Raw genomic sequence first — 17,128 nt, 5'->3', positions numbered from 1 at the left:
TTCTGCTCTGGAGCGGCACATACTTTTTTCAGGGTTGAAAGGGTTAAGGCAGAAAGCAAGGTCCCAGCCCCTTTAGAGAAGCCTCATACTAAGACATACACAGTACCAAGCCCTCTGTCACTTAGCAGTTACCTAGAAAGGTTTCAATAACCTGAGTCACCAAAGGGAGCAGAGGAAAGAAGCCACAATCATTATTATCTGCAGTTGAAGTCCCATCTTTGGCTTCTATTTCCATAGTCACCTACTTCTCCAGCTACTCCAAAGTCTCCTAGGGAGACCCTTTTCCTCAGATGTTGGTCTGCTGCCACCCCATCAGCCTTCTTGGGTCTGGGTTGTCCATGTCAGCCTCCCCCTGCTGCTGGGAAGATTAACTTCAAATTAAAGCCAACTGTTTACAGTTCCCTGACCTCTTCCCAGGTAATGGTTCCCCTCATCACACCTTTCAAAAGAGGTCAAGTTTGGCGTCTTGTGCTCTCCTTAAAGATGCATAAAAGATGTAAGAAACAAAACGCAGACTGAGAGATGAAATGAAAATTTATTAGTTGAAAAAAAACAACAATCGACTGTTTATGTCTTTAATAAATTTCCAAGAAGGCTCACGGCCAGCCACAGTAGCTTCAGTAGATTGGCGCCTATTGCAGCCAACAGTTAGCATTAAGTCAACCCTAGCTAGGCCCAATTATAAAATACAGTAGTTTTATATTAGATTCAGTTTTCCAAAAAACATGTCTAACTAATATTTTTCCCCAGAATAGTTTTATATGCAACTAAGTTTTAACCAGAATGTACTTGCCTTTGGAGGATTAAAAAAAAAAAAAAAAATGTGGGATGCTGATGAACGGTCCAAATGTTGGTTTTTAAAATAATAAAACAGCATTTACAATGAGGGATAAGCTGAGAAGAAAGTTTGCTTTGAGTAAGAGGCTGTTTAGTCCTGAAGCATCAAACGGAGAGATGTGATTCCACCTTGGCATAAGTCCCAAATGGGCAAAGTTGATTAAATGACTCAAATCCACCCCCAAATACCTCATTACATCAGGTCTTGCTATAGCTTGAACTCACCTCCAAGGGAGGCCAAGAGGGTTTTGTGTTTGTCAAATTAGACATCATCCCTAGGCTCCTTAGTAGTTAAAGCAGTCACTACTGTGTTGACAGAAGGCAGGCACTTTAAGTAATTGCTCTTTCCATATGCACCAGCATTCTATAAATATAGAAAATCTATCAACAACAGAACATAAATATTTCCCAAAGCACAACCCATATGAATACATTCTCTAGGAACAGCAAAGCGAGATGGCAGGTACTGCAGTTGGACAGGGGGCAGGAACATTGGTATCAGCACTGCTGGGAGGCCTAGTCTGAGCTGTTTACTAGTTCAGCTGTTCCCAGCACTCCCCAGTGTAGAATCCAGACCAACTGCTGACTGGTTACACCATACAGTTTTGAAGGCTAGTACCTGCTGCACTCGTTCACCTTTGGAAGTCTGGGTTCAGATCCTGCTGACTGAAGTCATAACTTCAAATTACCATTTGTGCACCTTGCAAACTGTTGGCACGCTGTAAGCATCTGATTGGGAACACAAGCTGCAGGGTTTTCTTCATAGGATGAAGGTATATGGTTGGTTATTGAGGGATCTGCTTCTCACAGCATCAGGCCTAAGGCTAGTCTGTTGTACTAGCTCTACATTCTTTCACTAGGGTTTTTTTGTTTTGTTGTTTTTTTAAATAGCAGCAATAATGTTAACTCCTTGCGTTTCTCTCACACTCATTATTGAACAGGGGTGTTTGTGAGTTCTTATGCAGTACTCCTGGCATGAAGACAATTCTTAGGAGCCAGGCTTTTTCCTACAGCAAACTAACATCTACTCTGCCAGGGAGTGATGGCCAGCTGCTCCAATTCCTCTTCTACACGCTGCTCTACTGCTTTCTCACACCACCTCACTCAGTGTTGGGCTGTTCACTCTAAGCTTGCACCTTGTCAGCATTTGGAAGATTAAGCAGGAGAAGGTAGAAAAGGAGCAGTGGCTACTCAAGCATTCATAATCAACTTCTAGATTCACAGTGGCCTCTAATGTCCACACACAACTGGAGGTCTATGCCACTTCCACTGATGCCATTTGCAATCTTCTGCCAACACTTCATCTTACATATGTTGAGATAGAGACACTTGAATGTAATATTTATTTGTTGACTTTACAGGTGATGTCATTTACAAAAAAATTACAGACAAATGCATCTTTCAGTGCAGTTTCAAACTATTTCAAGAACAGGCAATAGTCCGTGATGATTTGGAATGCTAGGATTAGACAGCACATGCTTGTTTTGTTTCCTTAATCTTTGAGGGAAAGAAGAGGAGAAACAACAATGGCATCAATAAGGCCATGCGAATAAAAACCCTTTTGGGGAACAGGACATATTACAGTCAAAGTTTTGAGTAATTTCTGTGAATTTGACATACGGTCGTTCTCAAGTAAGAGAGTCAGCAATTGCAAGTTCCACGGCAGGCCCAGCACTCAATAACTGCAGCGTCCTCTGAGAGAGACTGTGTCTTAAACATCTTCCACTCCACACAACATTGCTGCTTCAGGAGCTTAGGACTTCCTGAGCTGGGCATAAAATGGAAAGTTTAAGCCACTGTCTGTCCCTGCATCCCTGGCCAATGAGGCCAAGTTAAAAATACAGCTTGCCACTGTTAGGCATTAGAACTCGTGTGCCAAAGTCTCACACTTACCGAGTTCACTTCTGTAAGGGATGTAATAGATTAGCAAATCAACACATAATTTCCAAAATTTGGAGTGGAGAGAAGGCCCAGAATACAAGCAGGAAATCTAAATGGACACAAATTAAGCCTTTGCAGGACGTCAGGAGCTCCTCACAATCCCACAAAGCCAGGGGAAGGCAGTCACAGAATGATTCTAGAAGCAAAGAGTAACAGGTTACCCCAAAATAGCAGAAAAAGCTCTCTGTAAAATTCCATCACAGAAAGGCTTAGTGTTGAGCAAGTCACCGATAAGGAACATGCTGGTAGTTGAACATCACATTAGACAGTATCTGTAGTTTTAGCAAAGACAGTTCTGCAAATCAAGAACATCAGTTAAGATCCCATATCCATTACTGGGCTTTGCTCCTTATCTCAGCTCACCTGCAAAGGACAATTTGGAGGAAGCAGAACAAGAACACACTGGCTGGAGTTAGAAAAACCCTAGTTTAAAGTTTTTTCCATACCTGCTACAGCAATTAAATGCAACAAATCTCAACAGTAGAGGTCAAACACACACAACCCCAACCTTGGCAGTTTAAAGCCTCAGGGAGACTTCAGTCTCCTGAAAGTTTCTTTGAACCACTCAGACTTTTAACAGTTCCCAATGGTTTTAAAGACATAAGAACAACAGAGAGCAATGGCCTTGCCTTTCAGTAATACCTATGGTGAAGTAGTGTTGACTTGGAAAGCTTTTTTTTTTTTTTTTTTAAAGAGCTCTCACAAACAGTATGATAGCACTTTTGGGGAGAGGGTACAGGTGATCAAAGTCTGTTAATAGCTGCCACAGGACTATTTCTAAACAGTATGCAGAGGGCAGTAAGGGTTTCAAGGAAAGACTGCATGCTTGGATATATTTACAGGGTTTCTCTTCACATCTATTGACTTTTTTAGAAAAACCCTACTAGTAAACAGATTTGTAAATTAAGGTTTTTTTCTTTTGCAAAACTAAAATCAACCCTTAGGGATTGTGTATAAAAAGAAACCTATTTTACAGCACTAGCTAGTATTAAGTTTAAAATCAACAGAAAAACATGCTGTAAAATTGTATCTCGATAAAGCAAAAATCGCCAACAATATCACCACCCAGAAGGAACCAACATAATGTTTTTATTTGCATGGCCAAAATAACTTTTTGTTTGTTCCCCTGCAGCTTGATTTCCCTTGAGAGGCTTTATTGTTTCGGCTGCAGAGGGAACAAGCGGCAATATGGCATTCTTCCTGGGACAGCCACTCCCACAACACCTAAACATTGAACAGAGGTAACAAATGACAACATCACGAAAAGGAAAAATCTAAGTTCCACCATTCATCATGGTTTGCAACAGTGTCTTTGGGGCTAGGTTGAACTGGGCAACTTTACTTAAAAAGGTTATTTCCTCCTCTTGTTTCTTTATAACGTAGGCGGTTTCAATCCGTATTTCTTTGCGACTTCTGTCTGGGCATAGGCAGCATCACAGAGCGAGTAGAGGTGGGCCATTTCCATTTCAGATTTGGCCAGGTTGATAGCTTTGTTGAACATTTCAATGGCTTTATCTAGATTGCCTCTGAAATGAAGCCAAGTACAATCAAATTAAGACACTAGGGCTGCATCTTGTATTCCCACAGCACTTACAAATATGAGACCAACCCCCACTGCTGGAGTGCAGCAACAACTGGGAGAACTAAAGACAACACAGTTTAACATGCGCAGGGAACCACCTGTCTCACATGTCTGCGAACTTCTAAACATGAGCTGAGCTCTCCAGGATTGATGTGAGGCAGCAGGGATTTAACTAGCCTCATCATTACTCAGCTATGACAGCTGGAGGACAGCTTCCCCCTGAATGCAAATGGCCGGCAATATAGATATAACGTCCTCTATGAAATGCCACAAAAAATTACAGATCTTGCAGGAGTGTCTGAAGAAGTTTCCAACCTCTCCTCTTGATGAAACATACTCTTGCCCCATAAAAGCCAACAGGCTGATCTTGCAGTCAAATAGGCTCCGAGGCAAGAGGACAGCTCAGTTATACTTATTGTTTTGAACTAAACTGTAAGTTATCCTCTACAGAGATTCAATTGTCTGCTCTGCTGGTGCCCAGGTATGGAAAGAGGATGTGGTCATAATCAGAACACTGCAAAATATTTACACTAGCAGGCTGTTCTTTCATCTTTGCCATTTAAGTTTGCAAACTACAGTATTGCCCAGGGAAACAAACCTCAGCAGTTAGAGCAGAATATCTGGAGTCTGGGCCTGGTAAAGCACTCTTCCTCTTACAGAGTGTTACTTACTGGACTGTGTTTAATGGATACACAGGGAGTGTCTAACAATGGATGAGCAATTAGTTTTAGGTGTAGAGGTCGGTCTCTTACAAACACACAGTTCACTGAGTACAACAGTTTGCTTTTAAGAGGTTTAAGTGTGAGTATTTTTAAGATCACACAGTGGCATGAAAAAGTTCTCTTTTAAAACCTGCGATCTTTGTCACCACTATCCCACTATCCCTCCAACTGGTAAAAGCCTCTTCTCAGCAGATCTAGCTGCACACCAGCTGTATAAATTAGTATGTAACTCACTCATCCCAGACATGCACTCAAGGGGCTTAGATCAAAACCTTAATAAACATTGTACCATGCTGACTGGAAAGCAATTCCCCGAATGCAAGGCATGAAATTTGAATGGCATCCATTACAAAAGTGTTTGGTGAACAAGAACACTGTCGCAGTTAACTTGCTTTCTCATTTGTGTACACCCTGGGAACAAGGGGAGTTTGTGGAATTCTGAGGTGAGGAAGTGCCAGGCAAAAAGGAAGGTTTTCTCCAAACTCTGCACAGACCAAGGGAGAAGGCAGCCCTGCCCTGGCTTCCCACAGGTGAGCTCTCCTTTCCAGTGCAGACAAGTTTCCAAGCTGTAGAACTGCTATAGTTCCAAGAGTAATTCCAATTCTTTAGACCCCATAATCACCAGTGCACTAGTGATTAAAATGTTACCTTTGCACTTCAATCGTTCCCATTGTTTCATATGCAAAGTCACATTTGTTATCGATTTCAATGGCCTTGCTTATGAGCTCCAAGCCCTTGTCTAGATCCTGCTTCCACTGAAGTTGAAGTAAACTGAAAAAAGAAAAACTGATCAAAACCCAGACTATGCTGCTATACTTCCCAAAGATCGCTTGACCTGGATAAGTGAAGTAAGATGCCACAGACAACTTAGGTTAAGTTCTAAATATGAAGTAGGCTGTAATTTCCGCTGCCGACGTGAAATGAAATCACTCCCAAAAGCCTTTGAAAGAGGCTGTATCAGCAGTAATGACCACAGAGAAGTGAGTTCCTTTTCACATGTATAACTTCTTCCATTAGGAGCATCAACTACAGATTGTTTTTATAATTGTGAAAACTTAAGATCAAAAAGCTCCAATAGGGAGCAGTTTATACATCATATTTATTTTTTTCAAAAGCACTTGACACACACACACACACACACACACACACACACACACACACACTGAGCAGATTAGCACTTTGGAACACATTCCAATCAAATCTGACTGAAAAAATAAGATTTACATTTTATTTGACCAAGTAAATTACAATTTTAATTTTTAACTTTAAAATTACTTATTTACTTTCACAGGAAAGACTATTGCTTTGCAACTCAATTATTTAAAGATAAATATATGGAAGCAAGCAGTAAAGTCTAAAACATCTTAAAAAATCCTGGCCGTCCTGTAACTATACTAGAGACAATGACTCCACACATACCCTTTATGAACATATGTAGTAGCATTGTCTGGCTCAAGGTCAATGCATTTATCATACATTTCATCAGCCTTCCCAAACTGCTGTTGGTCTGTTAGTGCCTGTAAAAGAAGAAACACTTTTTCTAGTCAACAAACAATGTATGCATCCCGTGTGAAACCAAAACTACTGGAAACTGTACTGGTGTACTGGCACCGACTTAGCACTCTCACCACAGGCCTGGGTACATACATGCAGTAGTTATCGTGACTTGTTTTCGTTTCATCAGGACACTTGGACAAATGGTGCTGATGGTTTAACTGCACAGATTGGCAACCACGTATGTAACAAGAGGCACACCTGAGAGATTTTAATTTTACTTGATACAAGGGACAATATAAAACTCATGTGCACAATTCTGAAGTTTCTAGTTCTATTCCTTTCCTTCAGATGGCATACCCTCAGTAATTTTTCTGATGTAAATACACAAACCCCACAAGAGCTCTCTAACCTTATTTGTTCCATATTTGCAAGGCCCATTTAAAATCAGTAAAGCAGCAGGAGGTATTATTTGCAGAACTGATACAATACAAGACTACTATCAAATGTTCTTAGAATGGAGACCATATACACAAATGTACCCATGTAGATGGGCCAAATTCTAGCTGCTTGATATTTTTAGCTGAGAAGCTAGCTCTGTTTTATACTTATAGGGATGAGATAAAAAAAAACAAAACAAAAAAAAAAACACACCTGAGCATAGAGTGCATAACCTTCAGCACACCTGGGAAATGTTTTGATGACATCTTCAAAACCTTTCATGGCTGCTTGCACTTGCAAAGGATTATTTCCTGTATAGGCTTGGCGATACTATTAAACACAAAATATGAACTTATGAAGAAAGACCAAATAAGCAGCTAGAACAGAAAAATCAGATCCCTGAGACAGGGAAAGATCTAAAAGAAACAAAAACACCATAAACAAGTTAACAGAAAGTGGCACATGTGTCATTTTAGCCAGGCAGTTCCTTCTGGAGTGATGCATGTTCCCAGCCCTCTGGTAACATGGACCATGAGGAGACAGGGAGTCAGGGTAGTCACTGGCAACATCTCCCTTCCATGAGCTTTTGATTCTGCTCTCTTCTCCTCAGCAGAGGCTCCCTGTTCTATGGAAGGAGAACCTGCTTGGAAGAGTTATTCTTCCCTCCTAGAAGATGGCCTTTTTTTTCCTTCTGGTTCTTATAATAGAAAAACTGACATTTAGCACAATTACCAAGATGATTTTTTTTCTGTTGTGGAACATTAACAAACAACTTCTTTATAAAGAAGTCCTTGCAATTGTAAGTCCAGTTGTGTGCAGTTAGTTGCACTCCCTTTCAATTCCTTCACTCCAACTGTCCACAGGACCTGAGGGCTCAATCCTGCTGGAGCTGGGCTGCCCCACCTCTCTTCCTGAACCAGGCATATAGGAAATGGCACCTGTGTATCCTGTCAGCCCAGAGACCAACGGTCTGACCCTAACTTGCGCCCCCTTTTCAAAATCCTAGATCCTCTCTTCAGTTCCGATATGATAAAATAAGTGGCACATGCCCAAATTGAGCAAAATTTGCACAAATTAGACACCCAAACTGAAGGAAGTTTCCTGTGTGAACTTTAGTACCAGCACATAACAAGATGTTCTGATGCATGACACTGCAATTCTCTTTAGCTAAAACATCAACAAATCTGGAAGTGTTCAGTAAACTTTAAAAATCCTGCAGTCGCATAGCACCACCTACCAACGCAAAACATTTTTGTGCTTGTGCCAAGGCAGAATCAGGTCGCAATCGAATGCATTCATCAAAATCTTCCACAGCCTCTTCAACTTGGTCTAGTAGGATTTTCAGCTAAGGAGAATAAGAATATAACTCCCATTTAGACATTCAGCCTGTTTTTACACACTTCACCTGTACATACATGTTGAACTAGCTCCACCTGATTCATGTCCTATTTTAAGAGCTGCATGTTCAATGCTGAATATGGAAGTCCCTGATATATGCTACGTTCACTGCCAAACAGAGGAATTTGATTTTGATTTCATTTGCTCCAGCTGCTGGAGCTTGCTACCACAGAAATCCTCTTGGCTTATTTCCAACACAGGTCATTGAAGTTCCTTACATAGGCCAACTTACTTCCATTAATTATTTAGCTAAGATTTTCTATGCAAACAAGTTGCACATGTTCTGTGCTTTCCTTTCCAAAGCCTGTTACCTTCATTGTATTAGCTATCAATAAATTGTCTGAGGGCCATAATTCAGTTATAATTATACAAATTATAATTTGTATAATTCAGTTGTGCTGAACCTCTTGGCTCCTGATGACTGGCTGGAGCTGAATGGAGCCCCACACATCAGGATCATGTCCTGAGGCCCAGCTCCCCCCACCCCCATGCACAGGGATTGGATTCCGGTGCTGCCCCCTCCTACCCCATGCATTGGGACTGGGCTAGAGCACCAGTCCCTTCCACCAGGATACCTGGTGGCACTGCTTCCTCCCAGTGCTTGCCCCCCCCCGTGACTGGGCCTTGGGGCTTAATGCCACCCTGCCTAGCCCTGTGCCCTGGGATCTAACAACCAATCCAGTGTGCAGGGCACAGGGCTCCCCACTGTTTCCCTGCTGCCAAATTTCCAGACACATGGGAAGCCCAGCAGGCCAGATGACATAGTGCTGAGGGTCAGATCTGGCCTGCGGACTGGGCACCACTGGTGTAATAAGTCCACATTTTATTTTTATCTTAATGAACAGCAAAGGATATTTTAAATCACCACACATCTATATAAGTGCAGAGGTAACAATCTCGCCCTTCAAATGTGATTGGTTTATTTTACATTATCCTACTCAAGTCAGCTGGGATGGGAGTTTCATCCTCCTACATGGAACTTGGTTGTTCCCTTGACACAAGCTGAATAAGCAACACTGAATTCTTTCAACAGCTCATATTCACATCCAGTTCCAGAAGTTCTGAATTTCTTGCAGAATTTAATAAATGTGAATTTAATGTATTTTGCCATGTACATATCCACTATTTCCTTCTGTTTTTAAGAGTATTTGTGTTAGGGTTCATGATTTTGCCCACGCGATGCATCAGATGTGCCTAACGATCTGTTCGTTTATTAGTGCAAACTTATTAAATATGTAAAGAAAGCATTTGAAGTATTTGCCCCCTGCGTAATATGGTCCTCACCTGTCCTCTGTGATGGTAAACATCAGCATTCTGAGGATCAATGTCAGCAGCCATGTTGAAGTCTTGGGTGGACAGCATAGGTTGTTGCTGCTGCATGTACATACTGCCACGTTTGATCAAGGCATTAGCACGGAGCTACAAGAGAATTCAAATATTTTAACGTCAGATGTTCCTGAAACTTTTGGGTCTTGATATTTTGGTTATAATAACATTAAATGTTTCATCTGAGTCACTTCAGATGAAACACAGAAATTTGTTTCTAAGTACATTTATATATCTTGCACGGAGTTTTAATGCATCATCAGAAAAGAGCTCCAAGTCATTTCATACCAAGTCAATCTGTTGCTCCTGAACATAAATTTGCTTCATTTGGAATAAAGGACATGTCTTCCAAACACACCTGCCCTTTTTATAATGGCAGTCATTTTTATATGGGGTCATCTGACCCCAGGCACTCTTTTCTCCCCAGGGCAGGGGGTTGGACTTGATGATCTAGTAGGTCCCTTCTGACCCTAACAGCTATGAAACTATAACAGTTCTGTGTACAACGACTGTTTACAACTTCCCTCATGTGATGATTAGGTTATTCAGAACTGACAGATCCAATGACAATTCCACATCCTATCATTTTAATTTTAATTGCTGAATTAATCAGTTAAGTCCTCCCTGACTCCAATTTTGCAAAAGATAATTTTCTTTTAAAATGCGGCGGAAATGACATAAGGGATTTGCCAGTCTCTAATTTCTATTTCTAAGGACGCTTTCTCATTCTCCTCCTCAGACCATTTGCTCTTGATTTCACAAGTACATCAGTTACTTTTCTGTATTTTAATGTTTTCTATAGTCTACAAAATAAATTAAAAGGTAGCATTAAATGCCAAGAAGTTGTGGCACTGAAACATTCAGACCTGTATTAGGGAACTGAAATATACTGGTATTAAGAGGCAACGTAACAGGCTCATTTCACAGCTTCCACTCCCTGGGTACTTACTACAAAGGTAATAATTACTTAGCTTTCTAAAATACATCAGAAAAATAAATATAACCCAGAAATAATGAAGTAATGACAACACCTAAAAGTCTTCCATAAAATTGCCAAGGAACTTGGTGGGGAAGTGAGTCTCACTGCAAGAGGATTTTACCTTTACATTAGCATCTTCCATACTGATAACCTGATCCAGATCAGGTTTGGCAGCATTTGCATTGCCAATAAGCAGGTAGAAAGTAGCTCGCAGCAGCAAAGCTTCTGCCATATATTTGCCTTTTGCTTCAATTTCTTTCGTGCTCTCGCTGATTATTTTATCATAGTTTTCTTCTTCCATGTATTGCTTTGCCTTTAAATATCCAGAGCTGCAAATGAAGCATAAAACAGTAAATACATACAGAAGAAAAAGAAAGCAAAAGTGAAGGAAATCCAAACTCCTGTTGAAACATTCTGAAAATAATACCATGTTTACTCAAATAAAACCTCACCATTAATTAGATTCTATATATGGAAAATGTATACATTTATTGTAATTTTCCAGGTATAGAATCAAATTATTGGAAATATGCTTTGAATCTCCTCCTCCCACTGCTACAGCAAGGAAAAAAGATTGTGCTAATTAGCCCCCCCACCCCACTCATGACTGGAACTGGATGTTCTTGTCACAAGTCCTGGGATCCTCCAAAAATGTATATGCTGATGAGGCGCAGGGCGACCTGGTCTGGCTCCACCTCATGGAGGGCAAGGCCACACTAATCATATGCAACAGGCTAAGAGAGGGGACAACCAAGGGATTCTGGGTGAACTGTTTGGGGCCCAATTTGGTCATATATGCCAAACATTTAAGGCTGGTGAAGAAACAGGAATTATTGGAAAGAGGAAAGAAAGGCACAGCTCAACTATAGGAATAAAGAGGAAGTTGAAATGTATGCAATCTAGTGGCTCACCATGACTTGGAAAAAGAGGTGGCACTGAGGAGGACTGAGCACAACAGTCACTACCATATGTCTTATTAAGATGGGCTGCGTTAACTTATCATTGTGGCAGGTTTCAATCAGTACGTTTGCCCAATATGGGCCAGGTGTTTTATAGTCATGCTCGGTGCTGGCTGCGTTTAGTCAGCTTCATAGTTGGTGTCCATTACTGAGTACATGCTGCTTCTGGCAGCAGTGTAATGATAGACAATATACTTAATGAGGTTTCCTGTATGTGAATGTAAGCCAAGGAGCTTCCTCCCCTCCCCCATGCTGATTGGAGGAATTCCAAGTAAATACGGTAGTAACTTTCACTTTGCTATCACTTATTCCAGGTTATAGACATACATAAAGTTTCTGGATCAGGGCCACTGTAAGCTGAGAAGAATTTAGATGCAAGATGCCCAAGCTTTGTTGGGGACGGCAGGGGGTGGGGAGAATCTCCCTCCAGCCCCCAGGATACATTCCTTAGAAATGACTGAGCTAGCAGCAGGGCAACTTTTTGCCAGCAATGTGCATGATTCTTCAGAACAGCAGTGGGGCTAGAGTTCCAGCTGAAGACTTCTGCTATCAGGGCAGAAATCATCAGGGTAACTTCTACCCTGCAACTCCAGGTTTCAGCAGAGAAAATGAGAAAGTTCTAATGAAATATTAGAAGACAGAGGTTATTAGACATTGCGCATTGCAATATTCCAACTCTTACTAAAACTCTTGGCTAAACTCAACCCAATATTTATACTGTAAGGAAAGGATTTGGTGGAAAAGAATTCCACTCTGAACATCGGAGGATGCTCCATTGCCTATCCAAGAAGTGAACAATTTTCAGAGTGATATAAAAAGTCCTTTAACTAACTTGCTCTCTTGTTTGAGAAGGTTTTTGCAACAGTTTTCAGAAAGAGGATGAAGCCTTGATCCAGCTACATTCTGTATCACAGACAAATCAGCATTATCAAAATATGTTGCTTTGATTTGGGAAGAGTAACCTTTCCTTTTAGATTGCAGCATTCCAATAGTCAGATCTGGGTTAATCTTTTCTTTAAAAAAACCAAACAACTATACATTTTTTCAGCCTCTGCTGCTGCAACGCAAAGCTAGCACCAGAATTTGTACAGCACGTTCCTTCCATCCCCTGCACCAGTGGTATTTTAAATTGTTCCCTGCCTCAAAATCCACCTTCTAAACCAGTGTTCCACTGTTCATGAAAGCACTAGGCCAGCGATGCCCTCCACCAACCCATCCTGAAGTGCTATGGATATTCAGTGTCCCTTCCCACTAAGCCCTGGACTTCACCATCACTGATACTTCCTTAATGCAGTAACATTCTCAGACCTGCCACTTCATCTGGAGTCAGAAAGTTACTCAGGGTTTGAAGCTAGTATCAGATCCCATTTCATTTGCCTTTTTAATATTGATACTATTTTGTAAATGCATTTACTATTGCAGAGTTTTGTGCTCCATGACAGAATAATATAATACTAAGATATATTACACACACCTACATTAAGACAGGGGGGAGTAACAGAGGCTTCAGCAGCAATTACTAACAATTCCCGAGTGCACTGCATACTTACTTTTCTTTGACATCCGAGGCCTCCCCCTCTTTGTCCTTATCTTCATCAGATTTCTCACCCTTATGCAGAGACTGGGAAATTATATCATCTGTGAAGGAGCTGAAGTAAGATTTGATGAACTGGGGTGAGGGCATTAGAGGCTCCCGGTTCTGCAACAGGGAGAAATGGAACATTTATAAATGAGAAAGCGGATGGAAACAATACAGCTAACAAACAAGATGCATTCTCAGCTATTTTCAGTCCTTTCAGATGGCAGTGATTGTGTTTTCACATAAAGCCTGAAATCAAGGCCAACGTAGACTATGTGGACTTTCCTTTCACGTTTGATCTTGCACACATTTGAGCGACGTACTGAAGCAGTATTTTCATCTAAGAGGAAGGTACAGCTCAGTCGTGATAGTTCTATACACACAGCTGATGACAATGCTTGGGACCATCAAGCAGCTCTTGCCTCTTGTGTGTCCACACACACTACCAAAGAGCTGTGGCTCACACGCAAGCAGTGTCTACATCAGGGGAGGACAATTATTTTGGGCGGAGGGCCGCTTACCAAGTTTTGGCAAGCCATTGAGGGTCGCATGACAGGCAGCCAGGGGCAGATAAATATTAATTTTCTAAACTTTTTAGGGGCCCTGCGGGCCGGACAGAACGGCCTGGCAGGCCAGGCTGCATTTTGCCCACCCCTGGTCTACTTTCATACCTTCAACCAGTAAATAAGTCATCACTTGTGACTTCAAGGAAAATTAAATCTAAGGAACATTCTCTTGCAAGACAGCTTCCTCACTCTATCCTCAGCTCTTGCATAGCTCACCTCACCTTGATCTGAAGGGAGACCATTACAGGAGTCAAAGTAGTTTATGGCATCTTGTTCATAGCTGGGTAACACCTAAGACATAATAATGTGAATGCCCTCTTCTTCATTTCCCAAGTCCTACTTAGTTTCTAAATTAATTCTGTCAAATTCAATCAGGTCTGAGCCAAGACTACTAATGCTAACCAGGGTTATTCATCTATGCACTATCCTGCCTTCCCATAGTTATGGAAATTCTTACACAATCCAAACCTGTATGCAAAATAGTCTTTTTGCACAAGAGTCATGCCTTATTCACAATTGACAGAAATAAGGAAACATGAGGGTTGCCTCAAAAGCATGTTCACTCCTGTGTGAACTGTGTCTCTACCTAGGACCACTACACGTCTCTCACACTCCCTTGCCTCTTCTCCCTGCCTCCCATTCCAATAGTTGCAATAACTAGTATATCGGAAGAATAATGCTTTTATACTCACACCTCCTTCAACTGCTGTTACTATCACTCCTAGCTTACAGATGGGTACAGGACAAAGAGAAAAATCACTAATCCAAAATCATGCTGGTATTCTGTAGCAGACTGAAAAGCATAACTTGGACCTTCCCAGGTAGTGTTCAGTGTACTAATAAAGCCAGACTTCCCACCACACCCCTTTTCCTCCAGCAGTTCACACATTTGTCTTCCCCATTCTTTAAAACAAAAATTATTCTCTGATCCTTCACTCCTCCTCCTTTCTGTCTGTTGTAAGGATCAATTTGAGTTTTTAACTTCTCACTGTTCATTTAAAAAAAAATAAAATCAATTAATCAAGAACAAAACTTGTAAGTACCTCAGTGTTCTTCCATATTTTAAAGACTCTAATCACACAGAACAGAACAGAACAGAACAGAACCGAACCACTCTTCTCTCCACTGAAAGCCCTCCCTATCCTGGAAGGCACCATACTCAGAGCTCACTATCTAACAGCACGACAGAACAGAAACTGAGATGAAGTGACTGCTGGTAACATTGCATGAAAAGCCCTAAAATAGTTCCCATCATGTCTTAATTCCATTAAAGCCCTGATTATGACTCCACATCAGAAGCAGGGCATCTCCTGTGCAGACAAACTAGGCTGAATTGTATAAGTCAATGTGTTAAAGTCTAAGATGAAACAGCCAAACCATACCGCTCAAATCAGTAAGGTGTAAAAAGCACCTTAAGACCACTGTTGTATCTGACCTTTCTTTTAAAAAAAGCTTCTTACAGATCTCAGCAGAGCATAGCATCAGTAAAACAGCAGCATAATCTAATAACGATCATCTCAACTGTTATTATAAACTACTCACTGTGTTAAGCAGCCAAATTAAAAAATACCACAGAACACCAACTATCAGTGCTTTTGGGGTACAAAATGGGTTTAGGTGGAAAGAGAACCATCACTCATCTTCCAAGTCCTACCTTATATTTCTCTTTAGCCTTTTCTTTTCCAAGGAGTTTTAGAACTTTATCAGCTAATAACATGCTTTGCTGGTTTTGGAAACCTTCTAAAATACAGACTGCAGTGACATCTATGGAAACACAGAAAAGATGGTTAATAAGGATTAAAATAGCCTTTTAAGCAAAAACAACTGCTGTGACAAGTCACACTGAGGACTCCCAACCACCTGCTTCATAGAGTGAAAGTCTTCACTTGACATGCTTAATTTTTCAGTTCACTTCTAAACAGGCATGTGTGCAAGGCCTCCTTCTCTCCCAAAACATTGTGATAAAGTAGGTAGAAATCATTTGGTCTTATCTACAGGCAAAAAACCTGCATCTAAAGGACCTCTTCAACTGCTGATCCAAAGAAGGCACTCACTTAGAAGCTAATCTGGAACAGTGACTAGAATCAGGAAAACAAATGCTAAAAGGGAATTTCAATTTTGGGACTGGGCCCAAATTGTTGCTCTTTTTTTTTTTTTTAACCTTTCTAAATTCCTACCCAGTCTAGCCATCCCATTTTTCAGTGTTCTCCACCTGCTCCAAACTCAAGCTGCACTGCCCCCTCTGTGCCTGTGAAAGACACCAAGTTTAAAGAAACCTTGCCATCCTGCTTCTGTCTCACTAGTATTAGTTCATGTGGTATCAATTCCACCTAAGCTCGGTGCTTCCTCAACACCAGGAGTTGTTTTTGACATTAGAATCACTGGCTTGCTGCTAAATGGGATTAACACCTGAAGGGCACCCAAACAGTTACACCACCTCATTCTGCAGCATCTTTTCCCCACGTCCTCCCATTCGAAGGGTGATTTTTTTTGTTTACTATTCAATATCTGTATGCAAGGTTTAAAGAGGTTTCCCTATGCACTGTTTAATCTCTCACCCTCTGCCCTGCCTCAAGACTCTGTCCCATTCACAATATATTTAAAACCACCCAATAGAACATTCAAAAAGACCCTCCACTAGCCTGAAATGTCATTTCCATTAAGTGTGGAAGTTAAATTCTGTTCTTTTGAAACTGAATAATCTCTGAAAGTGTGTTAGTCTGATTACTGCAATAAGCCCCTCGTATTATAGTTGCTGTAATCCTATAGGATTTCAAAGAAGACTTCCACCACAAAGTTCTTCTCCTCACTGGTAAATGAGTATAATTGAGAATGTCATTTTTCTTATAATTATACAACAGCAGGATTACAGTGCAGAAATGATTTAGGGACAACTTGAAATACACCAATTAATTAAATAATCAAACCCTGGAATCTCCCTCTGCAATCCCATTTTCTTGATTGAATCAATGTTTCCCTCATTGATGTTGGGTATGACAAATCAAGTCCTGTCAAATGCCCAAAGCTGACATCACGTATCATGCCCCACCACAGCCAATTTATCCAGTCTAGTCATTTTAGCTGCTATAAGCAATAACCAAACAAAAAAATTCAGACAAATGTGAAGTTGGTATCTACTTAAAACACAGGACCAGAGGTTTAAATTACCTTAATCAAACCGTTCTTTTCATTTCCCACAGCATCCCAGTTTTAAGACCATTTGGCTCCCCCAGAACGGGCACAGAAGCAAAAAATTGTTACTGCATGACGCTAGAATGACTTACAGCTAAATAATGGGCTAAAC

At 40.9% G+C, this 17,128-nt stretch overlaps 1 protein-coding gene across 1 annotated transcript in view; it reads right to left on the bottom strand.

Moving 5' to 3' along the window:
* Window positions 1-516: 516 nt before the first annotated feature.
* The window catches only part of TOMM70 (translocase of outer mitochondrial membrane 70), a 38,560-nt gene continuing 21,948 nt past the window's right edge, over window positions 517-17,128 (bottom strand). Inside the window, exons 4-12 of the mRNA XM_014603891.3 lie at window positions 15,479-15,588; window positions 13,230-13,378; window positions 10,842-11,049; window positions 9,700-9,834; window positions 8,255-8,362; window positions 7,231-7,347; window positions 6,502-6,599; window positions 5,731-5,853; window positions 517-4,304 (exon numbers count right to left, since the gene is read on the bottom strand). Of these exons, the coding sequence (XP_014459377.3) occupies window positions 4,151-4,304; window positions 5,731-5,853; window positions 6,502-6,599; window positions 7,231-7,347; window positions 8,255-8,362; window positions 9,700-9,834; window positions 10,842-11,049; window positions 13,230-13,378; window positions 15,479-15,588 (1,202 nt within the window). The 3' untranslated portion in view covers window positions 517-4,150. The remainder of the gene's footprint in view (window positions 4,305-5,730; window positions 5,854-6,501; window positions 6,600-7,230; window positions 7,348-8,254; window positions 8,363-9,699; window positions 9,835-10,841; window positions 11,050-13,229; window positions 13,379-15,478; window positions 15,589-17,128) is intronic.

Source organism: Alligator mississippiensis, chromosome 1 (assembly GCF_030867095.1).
Source record: "Alligator mississippiensis isolate rAllMis1 chromosome 1, rAllMis1, whole genome shotgun sequence".
NCBI classification, from domain to species: domain Eukaryota; kingdom Metazoa; phylum Chordata; order Crocodylia; family Alligatoridae; genus Alligator; species Alligator mississippiensis.
Note: the sequence above shows the minus strand (reverse complement) of the source record. Positions and strands in the feature narration are given on the sequence as shown.